Here is a 25,093-nt window from a genome sequence, read left to right as displayed (position 1 = left end):
TATTGCAAGATAAGAACATCACATTCGTCTATATTACAAATAAATCAAGAAAATACAATATAGATAATACTCTGGATTATATTTTATATGATGTATCTTAATGATTGCGAAACATTATACATATGAAAAGAATATTATTGTCATTTCTCTGCAACAAAGATTATATCAAGGTTACACAGGGGCTTTAAGAGTGCCAAAAACGATATATAACTCTATCATTGAATCATTTTTTATCACCATCAATTACTTCATAAGATTTGGAATATTCTTTGACATAAAATGATCATAAAAACTTTCTTATTTTCTGCATCGATAAATTAATCGTTAATCATGATTTATTGTTCTATCTTTCAAGAGGAATATAAACATTAAGTTGACGTGAGACTTGTTGTAGAACATTATTAATTATGAAGTGCATTATACCAGGAGTCAATATTAAAGGTAACTTCAGAAAACATGGAGAATGTGACGTCTGTGCTCTTGAATCAAGCTGTTGATACCATGTGTCTTGAGCTCCAAAGTCTTTCTTGACTGGTAACTTCACAGCACTTATGTTTCTGTGCGAGTATTACCGGAAAGTGTAGATTGATCGTCATTCAATAGAGAATATTTAATCTTCTGTATCATACACATTTGGAGATATAGAGCTTTCAGGAAAAACTGAGTAGAAAATATCCTGGTGTGTATGAGTGGACATACTTGACTCTAAGCATTGACTTGGTGCACTGTGGTGAATGATACTGGGGAGAGCTATGATGATTAAAGAAAATTCTGAGTAAAAGTTATTAGAGCGTTACTAGAAATCAACAGAAAATTCAAAAACCTCACTCATGTTCCTCATAAGAATTTAGGTTTGTCACATTTAAGATGATATATGAAAAACATATGAATGTTTTAATGTTAATTGCATTTGGTTGTTGAGAGGTTTGTCTTCCAATTTTTTGGCCCAAGATGCTTACGTGCTTCTACTGTACGCAACTACTATGGCAGAAGGTAGATGATTAATGTTAGGTGGGACCACAAGTCACACTCAGTGACTTGTGTGATTTTCTTTGTGGGGTAAGTGCAGAACAGTCGTGGAGTGGGTGTCTAATGTCTTCTGTGTGGAAATTGCATCACAGGCATGATGTATGTGTAATACATTGAATCGATTTGTAATGTTGTGGATAATGAATGATAGCCAAGACAAAGATGAGAAAGTGTAACTTGTATCTGTCTGGGGACTGTAATTACAGATGGTTAGGTGTTAGGTGAGGTAAGATTGGGCTGATGATGGTTGAGTCATTACAGTCTTAATGTATATTCTCAGTTCTGTGTTTGTTGAAGAAGTGGAAGATTTGTGAGTTGTTAGCATAGATCAGTACCCCTAAGTTCCGAAAAACCATCAATGCTTCTGAAATTCAAAAGGTTGTAGTAAAGTTAATGAAATATACTTGTATTACTGTAGAAGACCCACTCATATATTTTATATGTACATCAAAAGTTTAATGCTTTTCTGCAATTACTATAGGGAATAGTTGAATTCCTCCATATGGTTGTCAGGGGAATTTAAGCCCTCACATTCCCTATTCCCAGCAATCCAGAGCACATTATCTCCCACCTCACCCATATTTGTGACCACTTTGACCATTCTCCAGATGGATTTGTTTTTCACCTACAATCATTTGCACTTTAACTACACAATCTTGCCCTCAATTGATTCATCTGACCATGCTCTCATCGATATGTCTATTTTCATGGCTTTTCCCCTTCCAGCAGCCTCGTATGATATGAATATTGGCACCTTAGTAAAGCTGACTGGAATGATTTACGCGTTCTTTTCTAACTTTCCTCTGTTAGATTACTATCTCTTTTGTGGTGATACTTATGTCTCTGCCAAATGCGTAGCAGAGGTTATTTTTGTGGCAGTGGAACCATTTCTCTTATGTTCCTCCAAGACGACCTCTTCTTCCAATCTATGGTTCAACCATTCTTGTTCTGTGGCCATTCAGGCAAGGGATCAGGCATTAGAGTTGGAAGAATTCTCCTTCCTCTGACTCCCTTTATCACTGCAAGTATATCATCTGTGAGGCGAGATGTTCCTTTATTCAAAGGAAATGCAATAACATTTCCTCATCATCCACTGATAAATCTTTCTGGTCGGTGGCTAAGGGCATCACTAACAATTTCTGTTGCTCTACCTTTACTTCACTTTAACGTTCTTACAGTACTATAACTGTCTCTCATGTAGACAAAACAGCTCTCTCACTCTGCCTTGAATGGCTCTTAACTTTCCTTCACCCCCTGATGCTCCTCATACTTATCCTGTGCCCCTTCCCATAATCTCTTTAAACTTTCAGCCTTGATGTGCCCTTTGTCCATATATCTGGAGTCACCAACATAAAGAAAAAGCATCTGTTTTTGTGGTTTGATGATCTTCAACCCAATGATGTGATGCCATGATTCCCAGTTTCTGAAAGATAGGTGCTTTTTTAAGTGAAAATAATTTTTTGATCATATGAAATAAAAGAAAATATCATAAGAAAATTATAACAGCTAAGAAACAAGTGGGTCTTTGTCAGAGGTATGTGATGTCCTTATGGGTGTGTAATCTGTTTATGTTTGTGGTGGTGGGAGAGACCTTAGAGAGAGGGGCAGATCCATAGTCCATCAGGGAGGGAGGGGTCTGAAAGTCAAGTGAGATACCATTTGCTGATGACATGGTGCTAGTGGTAGATTCGAATGAAAAGCTGCAGAAGTTGGTTTCTGAGTTTGGGAGAGCATGTGAAAGAAGAAAGTTGCAAGAAAATGTTAATCAAAGCAAAGTTAGTTTTAACACTTAAGGGAGACATGTTAGTTAGAGTACGAGTCTGAAAGGAGAGAACCTAGAGGAAATGGAGAGTTTTTGATACCTGGAAATGGAAACAGCTTCAAATGAAACCATGGGAGTTGAAATAAGCCATAGGGTGGGTAAGGGGGCTAAGCTCGTGGGTAACTTGAGGAGTATGTGGAAATAGAGGTCTTTGAGAGGAATAGGTGGGTATGTTAAATGGTATAGTAGTCCGAGCAGTGTTGTGTGGATGTGTGGCATATAGTCTAGATGAACTAGTATGGAACAAGGGTGGATGTGCTGGAAATGAAACGCTTAAGGACAAAAGGATTGATTAGCCTTATATGCCATTTCCAAGTCAGTTTAATTTGAGGCTAAGGGAATCCAGATAAGAGATCACAATAAACCTTGAAACATAATAAGAACTAGTTATAGATGACACATTAGGTAAAAGTAGTTAGTGGGAACATTAGATAGGAGCCTCTAAGAACACTGTGCTAGAGTTGCTCTCTGCCAGTGGCTTGCTAAGGGTGAGGCACAAAAAGGAAAGAAGCATCCCTGGAGTTCACCATTTATGGAGATTCTTGTCTCGTGTCCACCCTCTCAAGCAAGTTTTTCCTGGGAACAGTTATCAAAGATATAGACAGATAGATAGAAAGATAGATAGATGTGGCTGACGCTGGCTCCAACTAAGGGTAGGATGGAGTTAGAATTATCAGGGGTACATCTGCAGAATTGTCCAAACATGAGTCTGTCTTCTGCTAATTGTGATAAAAGTATTTTATGATCAATAAGTATAATTCAAGGAAAATTCAAATTTCATGGTATATTAAACTAATGTTAATGATATGTGTTTGAGTAAGGGGTGAAGTGCCAATTTTGAATTGATAGTTTCATCATACATGTCTAGTTTTGGTAGGCCATTAGGTCAAACAGTGCCAAACTTAGTGCTCTGTTATTGCTTATCTGGTTACAGTTTTCCAAGCTGCAGTTACCTATGACTTGAAGGTCTGGACTTCTGTTAAAACAATAAATTGGGGTAATTTTAAGTGTGGATTGTTTTTTATTTTTTAGTATAGAAAGAATACATTGAGAGCAGACTTTTGTTTAAGAATGAAACCTTTTTAGCTAGTGTTTTTTAAGGTAATTAGTGCTTCTTTATAATACATGTTATTGCACTTGAGGAGTAAGTGTTTGGTGTCTTCAGTTTGATATGTACATCTAGAGCATGAGGAGTCATATGATATGTTAAGTGATTGTATGTATTGTTGAAGTGATGAGGGTGTCCAAAGTGCAGTCTCTGCAATTAATATTTGCATTTGACATGTAGTCTCATATGGTATGTCTGGTAGAATGAAATTCATTATTGGGTAGGGGGATGGTTGTTGAGAGTTTGTTGGGTCATCTCTGTGGCAATGTTTTTTTTTGTCAAAGTGGTATCTAGTTGGCCGGAATATGAAACTGGGGAGAACATTTTTGTTTTTGCCTAAAGGCTGGCAAGTAGTTATAAAGTGGTTCGGATGGGAGTGGGTTGATGTATTTACACAGAAATGGATGCCAGGCATGTTAAGGTGGGATTGTACTGAAAACTCTTTTTCAGTGTGAAGATGTGGAATATTTGTGGTTGCTAAGCACAAGCAGTTGGTGATTATCATTAGTTCTTTGTTTTATGTTTTTGTAATTTTGCTATGTTGGGTTTTTAAAGATGGGATGACCAGGCAGGTGAGACGTAGTTTACAATGATGCATATAAATTGGTTTTGGAGGATAGTGAGGGATTATTTCCTGGTCTGTATATAGCGGTATGTGGCATAGTCAGAGTGTGGGAAGTATTTTGTTAAACATTTCTCCAGTACATTTTGCAAAACATTATGAATTTGATTTATAAAACTGTGTTTAAAGTTTCTCTTATGATTGTAAGCTTACCAGTATTAAGTTATTTACTGATGTTTTGGATGATTTACAGTTTTTGGGAGAGCTGTTCACTCGCTGGCAAAAATTGGGGATGAGTTATACATTGAGCCAATTCCTACAGGTAAGTAACCCTCACATGAAGAACAAGTTGATTTTATAAGATTTTTTAAGGCTAGTTTTATGAATTATTTGCTAACCTCAGGAAATGATGGTAAATTCAGATCTCATGCATGGCTACATACTGTTTGAATGAAGTCAGTCTGTTAAAGCATAGTGATATCCAGTTGACTCATGCTATATTAAGCCAATCCATGTATGCCAAGAGTAGTTATAGACTTTTGTGGTGTAGCAGTTAGCATCACTGACTGTGACACATTTATGGCCACCCAGGAATGAGCACATAATTTTGAATCTTAGTTGCAGCATTCGATCCACATTCAACCCAGCTGCTCATGAGATGGCCCTGATTAGGGCTTTCAATTGCCTGTGCTTCTCAGGTAACATAAAGGACAAAAAAAAAAAGTTTTCATGTCCCTTGCCTCACTTGGGTTCTGTAAAAGTCATATTTATATGCCTTTGTCAAGAAGTGATAAGCTGTCAACAATGTGCTCGGTATTTTGTTTCTAATTCTCACCTGTAGCAGTGCACATGGACCAGATGACATCCATCCTCTTGTTCAAAAGAATTTGCTAATGTACAATGTACTTATGACATTGCTTGCTCAATTTTCCTGCTTCATTTTCATTGCACCTCTTTCATGGTGCACAGTAAGATTCGAACCTTTGTGGGAAAATCCCAAGTTATCACAAGGTTGCTCACCTTCTTCAGATGGGGTGCACCCAGGAAATCACCTCGAATAAGGGAACTAATGTAAACAGCGAGGAGATGGAAGCTTTTTACAAAATATGGGAATCATGGCCTGTATCTCCTCAGCCCACTTCCCCCAGTCCAATGGATGCACCTCACTTGGGTTCTGTAAAAGTCATATTTATTTGCCTTTGTCAAGAAGTGATAAGCTGTTAACAATATGTTTGGTATTTTGTTTCTAATTCTCATCTGTAGCAATGCACATGGACCAGATGATATCCATCCTCATGTTTGAAGGAGTTTGCTAATGTACAGTGTACTTATGACATTGCTTGCTCAATTTTCCTGCTTCAGTTTCATTGCACCTCTTTCATGGCGCAGTGAGTAAGATTCGAACCTTTGTGGGAAAATCCCAAGTTATCATAAGGCTGCTCACCTTCTTCAGATAGGGTGCACCCAAGGAAGTCACCTCGAATAGGAGAACTAATGTAGACAGTGAGGAGATGGAAGCTTTTTACAAAAAATGAATCATGGCCTGCATCTCCTCAGCCTATTTCCCCCAGTCCAATGGATGTGCCAAAGCAGTGATAAAGGCAGCCAAATGGGTGTTGAGGGGCAACACTGGTGTTGGAGGTAACCTTCGCAACAGCAAAGTGACTCAGGCTATGCTCCAATATCTCAGCACCATCCTAAGAGAGCAGGATAAGTCACCTGCACAGCTGATAGCAGGAAGACAGTTGTGAGATAATGTTGGCACCCTGGCAACATTATCTGATAAACCAGTGATGGAGAACTGCTCTGCGAAACAGGGAGCGGGCCATAGAAGAGAGCCAGGATGACGTGCAGGGTGACCCAGCAAGTAACACTGCTGCTGTGTCGCCTACGCTCCCTGGTTTAGCCAATCCACACAACACCCATGGGTCAAGTGGAGTACCCACCAGCAACGCTTTGCCCCCAGTTGTAGCAACACCCAGCCTTAGGCGGCAGCGCCCTCACCGTGTGAGACATTACCCGACACACTTGCATGATTATGTTTGTAGTGGCTCCTGTGAAGAGTGAACACACTAATTTGTAGTCATTTTTGTCCTGCTCAAGTGTAAAGGAAGTATATTGTTGCTGAGCAATGATTTGTATGTATGTTTGCCTTATGCTTTTCAAATTTTAATTTCATTTTTTGTTTTTAGTTACATTTAGTTACCAAAATCTAGTGAGAGGATGTACAGTTTTGTGTGTGGTATGATAGTTGGGCGGTATAGGCACTGGGCACCCTGCAGCATGGGAATGCTCACTGGGCAGTTGGAGGCAGGGTTCAGACTGAGATTGAGGTGATGGCATCCCTCTCCTGTGAAAGGATACTTCTTTATGATAAAGCGAGGATGAACTACTTGCTTTCATTGCACCTCTTACAATCACTTGATGCCATTTTGAATTGTAAGGATTGCAAAATTATTTAATGAATAAAGCCACAATTCTGAAATAACAGAAACACTCTGTATACAGCCTGACCACATGATAACTTAAGGCAGGCTGAGACCAAATCAAGGTGAGTCTACTGGGCCCACACTACCAGAAACATGCGATATGAAATGCGCGTAGTGTGGCCTTTGAGATTTTTTTATTTTTGAAATTTTTGGGATTGTTATTAATTAACACACTGTATTATTATTTGTCCTTTGTATTTGGGTCAGTTAAATTGAGGGTTTACTGAAGTTCCATTTCACATATTCAACATTCCACACCCAGTACTTCAGCTCATTTGTTAAAGTAGTCAGTTATCACTACAATAGTCTGTACTTTGCATTTTAAGATGGAAACAATAATTTTGGGTAAGTACCGTAGATTTTTTTTTTTTCTTTTTTTTTTTGCTTTGTCGCTGTCTCCCGCGTTTGCGAGGTAGCACAAGGAAACAGACGAAAGAAATGGCCCAACCCATCCCCATACACATGTATATACATACACGTCCACACACGCAAATATACATACCAACAAAGCTTTCCATGGTTTACCCCAGACGCTTCGCATGCCCTGATTCAATCCACTGACAGCACGTCAACCCCAGTATACCACATCGATCCAATTCACTCTATTCCTTGCCCTCCTTTCACCCTCCTGCATGTTCAGGCCCCGATCACACAAAATCTTTTTCACTCCATCTTTCCACCTCCAATTTGGTCTCCCACTTCTCCTCGTTCCCTCCACCTCCGACACATATATCCTCTTGGTCAATCTTTCCTCACTCATTCTCTCCATGTGCCCAAACCACTTCAAAACACCCTCTTCTGCTCTCTCAACCATAGATATCTACAGTTATAATATTCTTTAAAACTTATATAATTGTAATTAGGCAAATTCCTTGATCCATCAAATACTCAGCCCCAAGGTTGTCAGACTTGAGACATTGGAGTATGATTAGATTCATGACCTGTACCTCCTCTAGACCTAAGAAGGAGTTTTATCTCTTTAGTTGGTTTGGTTATTTTGTGAGTTTTCTGGGATTTGATGTATTTTCATTCAGTTCATTTTACTTGTAGAAATTAGACTGATGCTTGTAGGTGAAGTATTAGTAGTGGATTTCAGTACGTTATCTGGGAGTTTCTGTGTTACATATAAAATCCAGTATATGAAATGGCCCTGGTCTTAGATGTGAAGCTATTGAACATTGTAAGTGCACCATTTGGGAGTTTCTGTATTATATGTAAAATCCAACTTATAAAATGGCCTTGGTATTAGGTATGAGGTTAATGAACATTGTAAGTGCACCAATTGGGAGTTTCTGTATTGTATTTAAAATCAAGCTTGAGGTTAATGATAATGAACATTGTAAGTGTGATAAGTTTTGCATTGCATAAGTCATATTTGTTTCTGTGTCTTGTGAAATCCACAGGAGTGTTCTTTCGTACCGTCAACTCATCCCGTTCAGCATTTGTTTCCTTTTATTTTGGCAATGGTTTCTTCACTCATTATGATGATGGTTTTGGTGGCCAACAGCCGAATGGAGGGGAGGAGTCAGTTAAATGCAAAGTTGCAATGAAGGTAAGTCCCTATCTATGATATTGCTATTTTGTTGACTGGCTTTGAGAGATATAAATGTACAGTGTAGTAAGGAGCCCCATAAAAGGGGAAACTGGAGAGGAAAATTAAGAAAATAGATAAACATTATTGTAAACTTTTAGGATGTATATTGGTGCCTGACCATGTATTTTTACAGTGCCTTACTATCAATTTTCAGGCTGTCTTTATTTGTGATAGTAATCGGATATCCTCAGTTATTGCTGTGGCTGAAAATGTTGAGGCCACAAAAAGTTTTTCTTCTTTGTTTAAAGTTTGGTTCACATTAGTTATATATTAGTGTACTTAGTCAAGGCATAGAAAATTTAGATAGATAATGATAGATAGATATTATTTTTTCCATTTCAGGCTTGCTTAAGTGTGTTCAAGTCACTTGCCACTTTAGAGCGAACTGTAGAACGATGCAAATTAACATTGGATGGGGAAGAAGCTAAGTTAGGGATTCAGTTCACCTGTCGTCATGGCATTGTCAAAACTTATAATTTATCATTCATGGAATGTGAAACTTTAAAGGTAAGTAGAGGTACTCGAGGTGATTTTTATTCTTGATATGAGTAAACATGAACAGCAGTTTCATCTGCACTCTTCCTCTCTAGTTGCTATGCTTACTGCATTGAAATCAGAGAACACCATTTAATTCTAAAGCCAAACCCCAGGGATTATTCCATGCTTTCTCTTGACAGCTTCATATACCCTGGTTGGTTTAGCTCATTGTTAGCTGGCCCCTTGTATATCACATTGAACCAGCTCATTCTGTCCCATGCATTTCTCTCACACTCTTAGAATGTTCATGCCCTGACACCCCAAAGTCTCTCTCACTCCAAACTTCTATCATTTTGGTCTTTTCTTCAATTTCTGATTGGTAGATCTTCATATTCTTTCTTTTTTGCCTATCTTCTCTTTCAGTGTACCTTGTTTTGCTTTTTCAGTCAGACTGTACTTTTTGCCAAACACCTTTCTTAAACTGTCATACTTTTCATAATTGTTCCATCTCTCACTACAGGCATTTTACATCCAACATATCCACCCTTTTCCATTCTTTTGCATTCAGTGCTTGAAACTGACATCCATAAAGCACTGCAAGGGCTACTGTATTCTCAGACACATCCATCTTTTACCCTATAGACAATGACCTTTCACACAATTTCCATGCACCTAGGATTGTAGTCTCCTCTTTTACCTTGTAACTCGCTTTAGACACCATGGTTCTGTCAGTTGCCACATCCACCCCCATCTACCTACAGCACTGCACATCCTCTTGGTCCTCCTCTTTCAAAATTATGATATGCATACCTTCCTGTCACATCCCCCTGCTCCATCTCATAACTTTTGTTCTCATTTACTCTCAACTTGTTTCTTTTGCTTATTGTTCCAAGCTTTTTCACTATCTCTCGGAATTTCTTTCTCTAATCTACCACCATAACTATGTCATCTCCATAGTGTACTTTAGATCAAATCATACATGCTTGATGCATACCGTCCTTTAGGATAAGATAATATATCTTTATTGTCAAATTGCATACATGATACAAAATGAAATTTTTTATGGCTAGAAGTTTAGTTCAGGATTTAAAAGTATAAGAATTATAAAATACATTTATCAAGTACCACATAAAAGCACTACATAAAATATCACATAAAGAATCATCTATTGCACTCAGAAGCTATATCACAGAGGTGTAACATCTTCTGATGGTTAAGCAATAGAATGGTTTTTGGTACAAATGATCTGAATTTATGGCTGCATTGTATAGGCAGAGGCAGTCTGCTCCCTGACCTATAGAAATACATAGTATTGGTGTACAAGATGAGTTGCAGCTTGCATGATCTTCTCCACCTGCTTCATTGCACATTCTTAATACAGCATATCTAATGTTTAAGATATGCTCACAAGCCCTGTTCTTGCAAAATCTCCTATACAGTTACTAACTTTCTATTTACCCTATATATTCATAGCACCTTTCACAAGTCTCTCTGTCAGCCATATCATATCCTTTCGCCAGATCCAGTAATGCCACATATAGTCTAATCTCTTTCTTCAAGTATTTCTCAGACATATTCTTCAAAGCAAACATTTGGTCCACTCATCCATTACCTCTCCTGAACTCATACTGCTGCTCCTCAGTAAGGTGGTTAGCACATGCCACCACCCTCCCACCCACCACTGTCCCAGACACCTTACCAGGTATGCTTAACATGTACACCTTACCTTACACTGCTGTCCCAGCAATCCCTTCTGTGGGGCTCCTGCAGTGCTTGGAAAGCCAGCCGTGTCCCTTGGTCAAGACTGCAGGTCAGAAAATGTATTGATTCTGTGTATGTTTGTCTTTGTGGAGTGAGCATAGGACAGTTGAGGAGGAAGCACTCACATCATTAGTGTCGAAGTTGTATGTAGGGCATGAGGGTCTTGTGATATTAATCAGAATTTGCAGTATTTGAGAAATAGTGTCCAGAAAATAGACAAGAGAAGGTAACATGTACATGTCTGGGGAGAGCCGTTCCAAATGGGTGTATGTCTGACATACTATCTGTAATTGTCTTGGGTTTGCCCCTGTGATCTGCAAGTTTTGAGATCTAAATATCTGGTAGGGAGTGGGTTGACATTATCTGCACAATACCAGTTACTGATAGTCAAGGGCAGGCCCATATAATGAGCTAGCTGTTACAATCACTCATGGGTCATTTGCAATGGATGAACAAAGGCTGGTGCCTCATCTGTGAATCATGAACACAGGATGGGTCCTGACCTCTATTATCTTAGGGAATATATGTATCATGCTAACAGTACACTGCCTCAAAGAGAAAATGTTTTTCAATTTTCATAACCAAAGTTTTTTATTCATAGTTTTATTCTGTTTCATCTTTTAGTGACTTGAGACCAAAAACATGAAATGATGGCCTCAGATGCTAACGTTCACTCTGTAACTGTTTTGTATAATACCCTGAAAGCAGAGCCTGCCATCCATAGCCAAGTACCACAGACCAGTTCCCTGGTTTTCCCTAACCACTTCATATGCCCTGGTATTGCCCATTGACAGCACGATGCTTTCCCATATACCCCATCACTTCACTTTGCTCTAAATAGCAAACAAGATAGGACTTGGAAGCCCAGTAGAATAACAAACTTTTGAGGATAAAGAAAGTTTTAGATATATGGGATAAAAGTCTCTTGCCCACCAAAGTTTTGCCAACCACAGCTTTGAATATGCCCATTTAGACTGATGTATACCATTTGACCAATCACTTCATCATGTTCTGAGTATCCACGGTTTTCCATGGCATTTTATCAGAATTTTATCCATGCATTGGGGAAGTGTGATGAAGCTATAGGCTCTTTGTGGTTCAGCCAAGCAGACTGTCATTTCTAGTAAGAGGCAGGAGGCATGTCATAACCAGGTCATGAAGAAGAAAGAAAGATATCCAAGTACTTTCATCAGGTTCAATAGGAGCAGTTATAAGAAGAGTCCAAAGATGAGGTTTAAAGATAAATTGGAATCATATGTTAGTGAATGCTGTATGTGTGTGTAAAATCAAAATGCCATGGTTAAATATTTGGATAAGCTAATGAAAAATCAGTGTTTATGTAAGGGGATTATCTGTTTATATTCACTGAAAGTAGCAGTTTCTGACAGGTGCTAGGACAGTGCTCCATAATTTGATTTCTAAAAATATTTCAATATTCTGTTCTAGCACTTGTTCTGAATTTTACATTAATTTCCCCTTCACTCGTAGGCTGTGTACGACAAGTCTTCATGCCCCAACTACATCCAGAGTCAGTCTCGAGTTATGAGTGATGCTGTCCTCAACTTTCAGCTTAACCAGGAGGAGGTTACCCTTTATGCATCACCTGAGAAAACTGTCATAAGGAACTATGTTGATGATGAACCTGGTACGGATGCTTTGTGCTGTGCTTCCCTCATGAGATTGTTTTATTTATGTGAATATGCTTAGGTAAACTATGATTTTTGTATTGAAATTCTGATTTATTGTGTTCAAGTATGTTCCCTCTCTCTGTTCTTTTACTTAATTGTATGATTTTCGAGCTAGAGACTGAGTTTGAGCGGATGTGGCCTTTCTTCGTCTATTTCCTGGAGCTGCCTCACTGACACAGAGGGTGGCAATGCTGTTTCCTGTGGAGTGGGGTGGCACCAGGAATGTATGAAGGGAAGTGAGTATGAATATGTACATTTTTATATGTATATATATGTAAATGTTGATATGTATATGTATTTGCATGTATGTATATATGTCTGTATGAGTGGATGCATCTTTCTTTGTCTGTTTCCTGGCACTACCTCGCTGACATGGGAGACGGCAATCAAATATTGTGTCTCAGTTAACAAGATTCATGGAATGGGAATAACTGCAAAGTAAGATGGCTAAAGAATTTCTTAACCATTTCATGGTGCAAGACATCAGAAATACAGAGGAATAGAAAGGAATTGAAACAGCAATATCCAGTCAGGTCCTTTCTCAGCTGTTTGTGTGAGTGGAAGACATCAGAAGCTCACAGGACTGTGTAAAAGTAAGAAGGCATAATTCAAGGAGAAAATCCTGCAAACTGTTCATATGACTTAGAAGGTCCAAATTGATTTAGTTGTGGACTTAAGGCAACATATTTATCATCTGCTCTGAAGCATATGTATAATACTGCTTTCAACTATTCTGATTGATAAATAATACTGTATGTTAACAATCTTGTTGGAGAAAAAGTATTTTGCCTCATTCTAGGTAAAATGCTGGCCCATGAGTTTGATGAATTAAGTCATCAGTGGCTTGTTGAATTAAGATTGTCAGAGCCTTTGATAATTTTGAACACCTGAATTAGATCTCCTCTTAGCCTTCTCTTTTCTAGAATACATTGATTCTAGTGATTTATTTGCATCTCAGATGATATATTTCTCAGTCCAGGAATCGTCTTGGTAGCTTGATGCTGTACTCTCTCTATCTGTCATATTTCAATTTTGGCAAATTATCTCCCATCCTACCCATATACCTAGCTGCTGTGACCACTCTCTTAATATTCTGGATTTGTTTTTCACCTCTAGTCCATCTCACTTTAAATAGTTAATCTCTTACCCAATTGGTTCATCCAATCATACTCTCATAAATGTATTTATTCTAATGGCTCCTCCCCTTCCAGCTGGCCCTTCTAAGTGTAAATACTGGCACCTGAACAAATCAGACTAGAATGACTTATGTAACTTCTTTGCTGACTTTTTTTGGGTAAATTACTGTCTTTTATATGGTGATGCTTCTATCTCTGCCAAATGCATAGCAGAGGTTATTTTTGCAGGAATGGAAGCATTTATCCCGTCTTCCTTCAAGACTACTACTTCATCCAATCAGTGGTTCAACCATTCCTGTTCTGAGGTCTTTCAGACAAGGGATCAGGCATATCAGGCTTGGAAAAACTCTCCTTCCTCTGGCTCCCATTCAGTTTTTATCTCCACCTGTAATCTCTGCAAGCACATTATCCATGAGGTAAAGCATTCCTTTTTTTCAAATGGAAGTGTGATAACCTCTCGTCATCATCCATTGATAGGTCTTTCCCTTCTCTAGCTGACAACTTATGTCACTCTACCTTTCCTTAACTTTTCCATTCTGATGGTACTATAGCTGTCTCTCCCACTGACAAAGCAACTCACTTTGGTTCTTGTTTCTCCACTAACTCCACCTTGGATGACTCTAACATTTCTTCAGCCCTTGATGCTTCTCTTGCTAATCCTATGCCTCTTCCTGTAATCTCTTTTCTGACTGTCTGAAAAGAGCTTCTTTCTCTAGACACAAGCAAGGCTTATGGTCCTGATGGCATCCATCCCTGTGTACTGAAAGAGTGTGCCTCTGAACTTGCACCTGTGCTTGCTCATCTTTTCCATTTCTGTATGAGCACCAAAACTTTTCCTTCTCCTTGGAAACATGCTTTGATACACCAAATCCCTAAGAAGGGTGAATGTTCTGATCCCTCTAGCTATCGTCCTATTGCTTTGACATCTACCATTCCCGAATTCCTTGAATCCTACACCTCAAAAATTACAGGGTTCTCTCTGATCACCGTATGGCTTCTATAAGGCGAGATCCACTGGTGATGTTCTTTCCTATCTTACTAATGTCTGGTCATCATCCTTGAGAGGTTTTGGGGAGGCATATGTAGTTGCCCTTGGCATATCTAAGGCTTTTGACAGGATGTGGCATCAGGGTTTCATCTCTAAGCTCCCCCCTTTTGCCTTCCATCCCTCACTTTGCTCTTTATATCTAACTTCACCGGCCAATCTATCTCTGTGGTTGTTGATGGATCAGCCTCCCCCCTTTTCTCCATCAACTGCAGTGTCCCTGATTGTTCTCTCCTGCCCACTATGCTTTTTCTTCTTTTTTTCAATGATTTCCTCCACAGATGATATAATGCACTCATACACTGACAGCTCAACAATGCATTCATCCACATCCTTCAATTCTGCCTTCTCATCTCTCACTTGATATGCATCTCGACACAACTTCCTCATTGAACTCAGACTTGGACAGGATATCTCAGTGGGGTACTCAAAATCTTGTTAAGTTTAATGCCTCCAAGACCCAAATTCTACCCATCTCTCTATCAAAAACTCCTTACAACGCTCATCTCTCCTTTGACAGTTCTTTGATTCCTCCTCTTGATTCAATTAACATACTTGGTATTACTGTAACGTCCACTCTTTCATGGAACCTCCACTTTATGGGAATAGCTAAGTTTGCCTCTAAGAAACCGGGTGTCCTCTTTAGATGTCAAAACTTCTTCTCTTCTGAGTCGTTGCTGTGTTTATACAAAGGATTGATTCATCCTTGTATGGAGTACTGTTCTTACATTTGACATGGTTCTAGCCCTGTATCCATACTTGACAGAGTTGAGTCAAAAGCGGTCCAGCTTATAAACTGTCCCAGGCTAACTTCCAAACTTGACCGCTTTGCCCTACACCACAATGTTGGTTCACTTTCCCCCTTCAGTAGGTATTACTTTGGATCTTGCTCCCGAGACCTGGCTGCTTGTATGCCCCCACCACTAGCTAGACCATGCAGTACTCGGTAAGGTGCTGCAGCAAATGATTATTATGAGGCCATCAGCAATTCAAGGGTGGGCTGTTTTAATACCTGCTTCTTTCCCTACATGTCAAAGCTTTGAAACACACTATCTTCTGTCTTTCCCAATAACTCAGACCTGGCACATTTCAAAAGACAGGTTTGTCACCTCAAAAATTCTTAAATACTTTCCTTGTCTTTTCTTTTCTTTTTCCATTTCATAATTTTCTCTATATTTCAATTAAGGCCCAGCCTTGATGGGGACTTTTGTCCATGACTGGTGCCTTCAACATAAAAAAACAGCACAATGTTCAAGATGGGGACTCACCAGTGAATTGTAAAGATCTTTGTTCCTCTCTTTACAGCTTCTGTGACTGCTTACGTGGCTTTAGGTCACCAGAGATTATTATGCCCAAATCTAGTTGTACTCTTTTATCATTTGTAGTTGAACAATTCATGCTGTAGCCCACCTTTTTGTTTCTTTACTGACATGAAAAACTGTGTCCTTATTGATGTTAAAATTCATTTGCCACCTATGAGCCCAGTTTGTCTGTGTCAGTTTGAAGATGTAGACGCTCAGTTGTAGACTTAATATCTAGCTTAGTATCATACAAACCTTGATATCTAACAATGCAGCCCATAATCAGTATCACTGATATATTCAAGAAAGAGATCAGTTCCCAAGACTGATCCTTGTGGCACATCACTTGTGACATCTAACCATTCCAAGGCTTGACCATACATCACTACTGTCTGTTTATGGCCTGCCAGCTAGTCAGTATCCTGACCACCAAAATACATCTCCAGTAATACCATGTGACTTAACTCTCACTGCACTCTATTCACATAAGAAATGTCAAATATACCACATTCACTTCTACACAGAAGCTGGCAATTGGTTGTAGAGATGATGGATGCTAAGTTGAATAACAGTTTTTTGCATTTTGAATGATTTATGCTATTTTTTAGGTGCCTATGACAGTAATATTGGTACATATACCATGCCTGATTATTCAGCTTAACATATATCAATGATAAAATTGTCTCAATTAGCTTAGAGATAACAAAGACATTAACAAATTCCTAAAAGGAGTCACAGAGAGAATCTCTCTTTAAGGTATTTTCTGTCGTTTGTTAATCATGTTCACCTTGTAATCACATTTATTCGATCTCTGCAGATACTGTCCATCCACCTCCCTTCTCTTCCTCTTGCAATACACTTCTTCATTCCACCACTCACTACTCTTTTTCATGCATACGTATCTCACTTTCTGCATGCCACACACTTTATTTACACAAGTAAGAATTTTCTCCCTAAGTAACTGTCATATCTTTTACCATCCTTAGTTTCATGTAATCCTACCCTATACCATTTTTTTTTCAGTCTTTCCTGGTATCTCTGCACAAAGGCCACTTTTCCAAACTCGTTTGCCTTCATTACTTCTTTCACAATCCATTTTCTGTTATCCTAAAACCACTGTAGACACTTATACTTGCCTCTTCCAAGTGATCGTACATTCCACTTTCTGCCCCTCAACACATTCAAACTCGGTAGCCTTTCTTCTTCATACCAATCAGTTAGTAGATAATCCAGGAACCTTCTCTGCCCAACCACGCTCACCCACAAATACCCAAGTATTGACCCATTTAAAAGCAATTATTCCCAGTCACCATTTCTCTTTCAGCATGCAACTTGGATAACTTTTCCCCATTCCATTAACAGTAGGGCCCCTATGTTTATACCTTGAGTTACCTTATACATTTGCAGAGGGTTGAAATATGATGGTTAACAATCAGCTTTTGATTTGATATGTGTCCAGATGAGCATTTGCACAGACAGGCTGAACGTTGACAACTGATAACCTTTAACATTGGAAATATAATCTTGTGCATGATATGAGTAGATTTTTTTGTTTATTTGTATATATATATTCTTTTAATGATACTCTCTCACCCCAACTCTCATTTGCCCTTTTTTTCACCTCTTGCACCTTTCTCTTGACCTCCTGTCTCTTTCTTTTATACATCTCCCACTCAATTGCATTTTTTCCCTGCAAAAATCGTCCAAATGCCTCTCTCTTCTCTTTCACTAATACTCTTACTTCTTCATCCCACCACTCACTACCCTTTCTAATCAACCCACCTCCCACTCTTCTCATGCCACAAGCATCTTTTGCGCAGTCCATCACTGATTCCCTAAATACATCCCATTCCTCCCCCACTCCCCTTACTTCCATTGTTCTCACCTTTTTCCATTCTGTACTCAGTCTCTCCTGGTACTTCCTCACACAGGTCTCCTTCCCAAGCTCACTTACTCTCACCACCCTCTTCACCCCAACATTCACTCTTCTTTTCTGAAAACCCATACAAATCTTCACCTTAGCCTCCACAAGATAATGGTCAGACATCCCTCCAGTTGTACCTCTCAGCACATTAACATCCAAAAGTCTCTCTTTCGCACGCCTGTCAATTAACACGTAATCCAATAACACTCTCTGGCCATTAGGGAGAATAAATAAAAAGATGTTCTGGAAGGAGGTAAATAAAGTGCGTAAGACAAGGGAGCAAATGGGAACTTCAGTGAAGGGCGCAAATGGGGAGGTGATAACAAGTAGTGGTGATGTGAGAAGGAGATGGAGTGAGTATTTTGAAGGTTTGTTGAATGTGTTTGATGATAGAGTGGCAGATATAGGGTGTTTTGGTCAAGGTGGTGTGCAAAGTGAGAGGGTTAGGGAAAATGATTTGGTAAACAGAGAAGAGGTAGTGAAAGCTTTGCGGAAGATGAAAGCCGGCAAGGCAGCAGGTTTGGATGGTATTGCAGTGGAATTTATTAAAAAAGGGGGTGACTGTATTGTTGACCGGTTGGTAAGGTTATTTAATGTATGTATGACTCATGGTGAGGTGCCTGAGGATTGGCGGAATGCGTGCATAGTGCCATTGTATAAAGGCAAAGGGGATAAGAGTGAGTGCTCAAATTACAGAGGTATAAGTTTGTTGAGTATTCCTGGTAAATTATATGGGAGGGTATTGATTGAGAGGGTGAAGGCATGTACAGAGCATCAGATTGGGGAAGAGCAGTGTGGTTTCAGAAGTGGTAGAGGATGTGTGGATCAGGTGTTTGCTTTGAAGAATGTATGTGAGAAATACTTAGAAAAGCAAATGGATTTGTATGTAGCATTTATGGATCTGGAGAAGGCATATGATAGAGTTGATAGAGATGCTCTGTGGAAGGTATTAAGAATATATGGTGTGGGAGGAAAGTTGTTAGAAGCAGTGAAAAGTTTTTATCGAGGATGTAAGGCATGTGTACGTGTAGGAAGAGAGGAAAGTGATTGGTTCTCAGTGAATGTAGGTTTGCGGCAGGGGTGTGTGATGTCTCCATGGCTGTTTAATTTGTTTATGGATGGGGTTGTTAGGGAGGTAAATGCAAGAGTTTTGGAAAGAGGGGCAAGTATGAAGTCTGTTGGGGATGAGAGAGCTTGGGAAGTGAGTCAGTTGTTGTTTGCTGATGATACAGCACTGGTGGCTGATTCATGTGAGAAACTGAAGAAGCTGGTGACTGAGTTTGGTAAAGTGTGTGAAAGAAGAAAGTTAAGAGTAAATGTGAATAAGAGCAAGGTTATTAGGTACAGTAGGGTTGAGGGTCAAGTCAATTGGGAGGTGAGTTTGAATGGAGAAAAACTGGAGGAAGTGAAGTGTTTTAGATATCTGGGAGTGGATCTGGCAGCGGATGGAACCATGGAAGCGGAAGTGGATCATAGGGTGGGGGAGGGGGCGAAAATTCTGGGGGCCTTGAAGAATGTGTGGAAGTCGAGAACATTATCTCGGAAAGCAAAAATGGGTATGCTTGAAGGAATAGTGGTTCCAGCAATGTCGTATGGTTGCGAGGCGTGGGCTATGGATAGAGTTGTGCGCAGGAGGATGGATGTGCTGGAGGTGAGATGTTTGAGGACAATGTGTGGTGTGAGGTGGTTTGATCGACTGAGTAACGTAAGGGTAAGAGAGATGTGTGGAAATAAAAAGAGCGTGGTTGAGAGAGCAGAAGAGGGTGTTTTGAAGTGGTTTGGGCACATGGAGAGAATGAGTGAGGAAAGATTGACCAAGAGGATATATGTGTCGGAGGTGGAGGGAACGAGGAGAAGAGGGAGACCAAATTGGAGGTGGAAAGATGGAGTGAAAAAGATTTTGTGTGATCGGGGCCTGAACATGCAGGAGGGTGAAAGGAGGGCAAGGAATAGAGTGAATTGGAGCGATGTGGTATACCGGGGTTGACGTGCTGTCAGTGGATTGAATCAAGGCATGTGAAGCGTCTGGGGTAAACCATGGAAAGCTGTGTAGGTATGTATATTTGCATGTGTGGACGTATGTATATACATGTGTAGGGGGGGGGCCATTTCTTTCGTCTGTTTCCTTGCGCTACCTCGCAAAGCGGGAGACAGCGACAAAGTATAATAAAAAAAAAATAAATAATATTCTTTTGCTTTTTTCAGATCCTGGTAAGGCTATTCACACAGTGCTTACCCTGGAGGCAGGAGAATTTGATGGTTATAACATATCCAGTGAGTGTGAGGTTACATTTTGCTTAAAGGAACTAAGAGCAATGCTTACATTTGCTGAACTTGTTAACCTCCCTATTACAACACATTTTTCTGATCCTGGCAGGTAAGTAAACATTCAACAGCAAACTGTGTGAACTTGAAGTTAGCCATATGAAAAAAGTTTAATGACTCAAAAAAGTTTAGGAACCATCAGTCTTGGTAGTAAGAGCCTGAGAAGATATATGCCATGGTTTGACTTCTGACAAATGATACAGAGCAAATGAGGCCTTTTGTTCATCTATTTTCGGTGCTACCTCGTTAATGCTAGAATTAGTGAACATGAATAAAAAAAAGATTTTGGTCAAACTGGCAAACCAGTTGAATGCAAGTGGCTGAAAGGTCTTGATAAGTTGAATTAACAATAGAAATTTGTTTTGGTGCAGTGGAATCCTGGGGTGGTAGAGTTGTAATGTGGTACCATATTTTTAAGATGAAGTGAAGGGGCTTTGGAAACAAACACATGGGTCTGAGAGATCAGTTTCTGAAAGTGAACTGGGACACATTTGAATATTACTCTATGGCTAAATATATTCATTGTTGCTTTATTAAGCCAATATTAACTCATCTAACCCATAATTTTATTTGGATTTTTGAAAATTTAGTTAGCATTTGTTATATTATTGATTTTTCCAGATTCAGAATGAATGTTTTAGAGCTTTATCTATAACTCATGTAAATAAATGCAATTTGAATGTTTAACAAACTTTAGGTTTTGATAAATGTAAATGAAAAGTGTAGAAAGGTCAGCGGATAGTCCCCATACCTCCTGACTTTCTTAAGTAGAAATAGTATATGCTTTCAATTTTGGTGTAGTTTGTTTGCCAAGCATAAAGTCTTACAGAATTTGCTTTCTAATTCTTTTTATTATTGTTGTGAACTGTTTCATTTTTCAGCCCAATCATATTCACAGTTGACAACAGCCCCATGTTTGAAGGTACCTTTGTCTTTGCAACACTGTCTCAAAAGGCTGACTCTCAGATCTCCAGGAGCCAATCCACTGGCAAGTACACAACACAAACATTACCCAACCAGCAAGGTCCTGAGTCCCCATCCAGCTCACAGACTGCTTCTGTTATGAACAGGATAAGACAGTCGGCAGAGAAAGGTATTCGAACTGACCTATCAGAGCTGCAAAGATCAATGCAAGTTGATAACACTCCCAGTAAGATTTATGAAAAAAGAGGTGAGATGATCTCATTGTTAATGCTCAAGATATGTCACTCTTGCATCTTGTGGGTGAAAATTATAATTTGTGTATGATTTGTGATTTCTCACTTGGTTCTTTCTTGGTCAACTATTGCAAACTAGCTATCATTCGAAATGTAATTTCATTTTCATTATTTGTGAAATATTTGTCAGTCACATAATGGATAGATTTTAAGGTAAATTCTGACTGTTACAGGAAATGATAGTGTATAAGTCATTACCTAAGTTGGTAAAAACTAGGAAGATATCATAAGTATCAACATAAATAACTTCCAGGATTTACCTTTTATGGTTGTATTACTACAGTTTTATATATTTATTCCCACAGTGAGTTTATCTCCAGCTGAAAATTCTGCAGCAGTTGAAAATCAGACCCATAAACTAAATGATAGGTCTGCACCACATTCACCCTCAGTGCAACTCACAAACACAGTCAATAATGGGAATGCAACCAAAGTTAACACTATCCAACAAAACTTAAATGTCAATGGTACAGTTGAAGTGGAGGAAGAGGACATTGTGCCAGGGACACCACCCTTCAAGAAAGCCAGATTTCTCTTCCGGCGCTGCTTTGAGTCTACATTTGACCCTGAGACGATACCTGGACATGACAGGATTTTGGCCGAAGACTCAGATGATGACTCTTGAGTGATTCATGATGTTTTTGAATTTCAATAATTCATGAATAGAGCTGACTTAGTAAAGAATGCTGCTTTTTTGAAACACTATGTATGCTGGCAGAATTTGAACTGTGAATGAAACATTGTTACTTATTGATGAAAATTACTGAATAAGAAAAACTTAGTAATGTCTCTTAACTCTTATGACAAACATTGCTCATTTACAGTGATGTTTTTATTGAGAAGATTGTATTGTCAGAAGTGTATGGTAACACAAGTTAAAGGATATTTTTGTTTGTATTGTTGACTCTTGGTTGAAGCAAGTTTTTGCAGGGACATGGGTGTCAGTCAGAGTTCTTATAAATAAAACCCAAGTACAAAGCAATGCAAAGGAATTGAAACAGCAACAGACCATTGGGTCTTTTCAATGCTGTTTGCAATAGCAGGAGGCATCAGAAACTCAGAAATCAGTGTGTAAAAGTTAAAAGGCATACATATGATTCAAAGAGGATAACCTGCAAACTGTCTTTGTGATGACCAAGGAGACACAAATAATGTAACTCGTGGACTTGAAGCAAAATATTTATTGAGTCTAGTCTTAGGCATATAGTACTGCTCTCAGCCACTCTAATTGGCAAATCATTCTATAAGTTAATAGTCCTGTTGAAGAAAAATACTTGAGGTAAAATTTTTGGCCTTTAATTTGGTATCCATTACTGCTAGTGATATTAGATGCATCAGGTCATACGTACTTTGTTGAGTATAGATTATCAAAGCTTTTCATAATTTTGATTAGTTGTATTAGATCACTTCCTAACATTGTCTTTTCTAAGCTAATTAGACTTAAGTTGTTTTGTCGGCTGTCTTAGGATTTGTTTTTCAGCCTGGGAATCAACTTGGTAGCTCAACACTGCACTCTTTCTATTTTGTCTATTTCTGTTTGTAGGTAAGGTGACCAAAACTGAACACAATATTCAAGATGGGGATGAACCAATGGATTTTAAAGAACAGGATGATTGCCTTAGTCTTAGATATGAAGGCCTTGTCAATGAATCCAAGAATTTTGTTCACTTTTCACTGCTTCCTTTGCACCATCTACTTGGTTGTAGATCTTCAGAGATTATTATGCCCAAGTCTTTTTCTTCATTTACCTTTTGCAGTTATACAGAACTCATATGGTAGCTTTCATTCTTGTTTTTATTACTGATTTATGAAACTTTGCTCTTACTGATACCACCTATGACCCCAGTCCATCAATTTGTCTGTCAGTTTGAAGCTGCAGATGTTCATGTTCATTTATAGGTGCATTTCCCAGCTTAGTATCATTTGTGAATTTTATCCCTGATAATGCAGCCCATTTTCAGTATCTTTAATATGTATGAGAAAGAGAACCAGAACTAAGACCAATCCATGAGGCACACTACTTGTTGCGTCCAACCATTCGGAGGCTTGACCATTAATCACAACTCTGTCTACAGCCAGTCAACCACAGTGTATCTAACTTTATGTCATCATTTGTTGTTCTTACTACTTCTCTTCTTCCCAGAAGTACAATACTCATTGGGTGCTTTTCTGCAAAGTGTTGTAAGACAATATGACAAACATTCCAGGTTGTATGCCCACCGTAACACACATGAATCAAGAGTGGTTGCTGCAGGGATGCAACTAGCTGCCATCAAACAGTCACTCATAAGAGTGATTGCTAGCTATTGCTGTGAACTGTGCTGTTTTTGAAACTTTTTACATTTTGTTTTTGGTGTTTTATGAGCATTATTTCATTTCTCCCTTCATGAGCCGTGGACTTATAACTGTGTATGTCTTGGTGGCACTGATACTTGCATGCAATTGCTGGTGCATTTTTTCACACCTTTGGACTTTTTTCTGTGTGTCATTAAATACATGTTTTAATGAGCACCATACACTTATGTTTGCTTCATTGCGTAAGTGATGATATTTGTTTTGCTAGGCAGTAATTGATTATTCTGAATGCTCTCTTTTGTTGTATGTGCTTTTGAGAGAATGCTTCTAACATGATTATGTCATGCTTCAGGGTTTCTTTTGGTATTTTCTGTAGTATATGCATCATATTACTGTTTACCTTGATGTTTAGGTCTCTCAGTATCTGCACATATTCAATTACTTTATCATATTGGTTATTGTTCTCCATTAGTTTCTGATGTGTGACTTTCTTAGACAGCTGGCAGTTCTTTATTTTATTGTTCCACCATTTTTACTCAGATCTCAAAACTGGCCACCTTTTCATTGGCACCTATAGTCTTCACACTATTTTAAATGTTTTACTGAAGTTTTTCCAGGCTGTGTTCACATTGAATTTATTGATGATATCATCCCAGCTTTGCCTTTCAGGAGCAAGCCTGGCTCGTAAATTGACAGAAATTTAAACATTAGTCATGAAACTTAATGGAAAATTTATGAAGTGGTCAGGGGAAACGGTGCAAAGGTCTCAAGGGCCTGCTTGTGGTTTGGTGGCAGTAGTATTGGTTCATTGCTTACAGCAGCTTGAGAGTAGATGTAAGTGAATGAGTTCATTTCTTCAACCATTCCTGGCACTACCTTGGTAATGCAGGAAATGGCAGACATTAATGAATAGATATTCTAATATTTTCCAATCAGAAATTTTTTCTTTTCTCAATTCACCCATGATAATCATATTGCACAACATGACACAAGTGTTCCATGGAACACCCTTCTCGTTGTGTTGCTTGCATAGCACAGCAGACACTTAGTGATTGCTTTGTCGTTGTCTCTTTTGCCTGTCCATACATCTATTCATTTGTCTGTCATTGGGAGTCACACATTACTTTCAAGTTACCCTTGATCACGACTTAAAATTTTTGGATCAGATACTCATGAATCTTGATGCAGTTATTTCCCAGCGTTTTAAGCACTGAATGGCATGTGACCCATTATTTTTGTTTGGAATTTGCCTGAGTTATGCTACCAGTAACTTTAAATTCAACCTACTGGATATGGCCGACTTCCTTATTGCTACTATTG

General features: G+C 38.8%; 1 protein-coding gene across 2 annotated transcripts; it reads left to right on the top strand.

The window, feature by feature from the left end:
• Positions 1–80: 80 nt before the first annotated feature.
• On the top strand, positions 81–24,546 carry Rad9 (cell cycle checkpoint control protein Rad9). 2 transcript variants are annotated; one of them, XM_071683084.1, is made up of 8 exons: positions 81–441; positions 4,775–4,843; positions 8,414–8,562; positions 8,947–9,111; positions 12,331–12,487; positions 20,142–20,313; positions 21,143–21,432; positions 21,784–24,546. In XM_071683084.1, the coding sequence occupies exons 1-8, from the start codon at positions 408–410 to the stop codon at positions 22,101–22,103; spliced, it is 1,356 nt and encodes a 451-aa protein (XP_071539185.1). In that variant the 5' UTR covers positions 81–407; the 3' UTR covers positions 22,104–24,546. The 2 variants fall into 2 exon arrangements, with proteins under 2 accessions (XP_071539185.1, XP_071539191.1); XM_071683090.1 differs by having other exon boundaries at positions 412–534.
• Positions 24,547–25,093: the final 547 nt, after the last annotated feature.

This window comes from Panulirus ornatus, chromosome 3 (assembly GCF_036320965.1).
Source record: "Panulirus ornatus isolate Po-2019 chromosome 3, ASM3632096v1, whole genome shotgun sequence".
In the NCBI taxonomy this organism is placed as follows: Eukaryota; Metazoa; Arthropoda; class Malacostraca; order Decapoda; family Palinuridae; genus Panulirus; species Panulirus ornatus.
Note: the sequence above shows the minus strand (reverse complement) of the source record. Positions and strands in the feature narration are given on the sequence as shown.

Bases quoted from the DNA above. Each gene is read 5' to 3' on its own strand.
- Rad9 (XM_071683084.1), top strand. From the start codon at position 408: ATGAAGTGCATTATACCAGGAGTCAATATTAAAG. The intron at 442-4,774 runs GTAACTTCAGAA...GATGATTTACAG, and splicing joins ACCAGGAGTCAATATTAAAG to TTTTTGGGAGAGCTGTTCAC. The intron at 12,488-20,141 runs GTACGGATGCTT...TGCTTTTTTCAG, and splicing joins CTATGTTGATGATGAACCTG to ATCCTGGTAAGGCTATTCAC.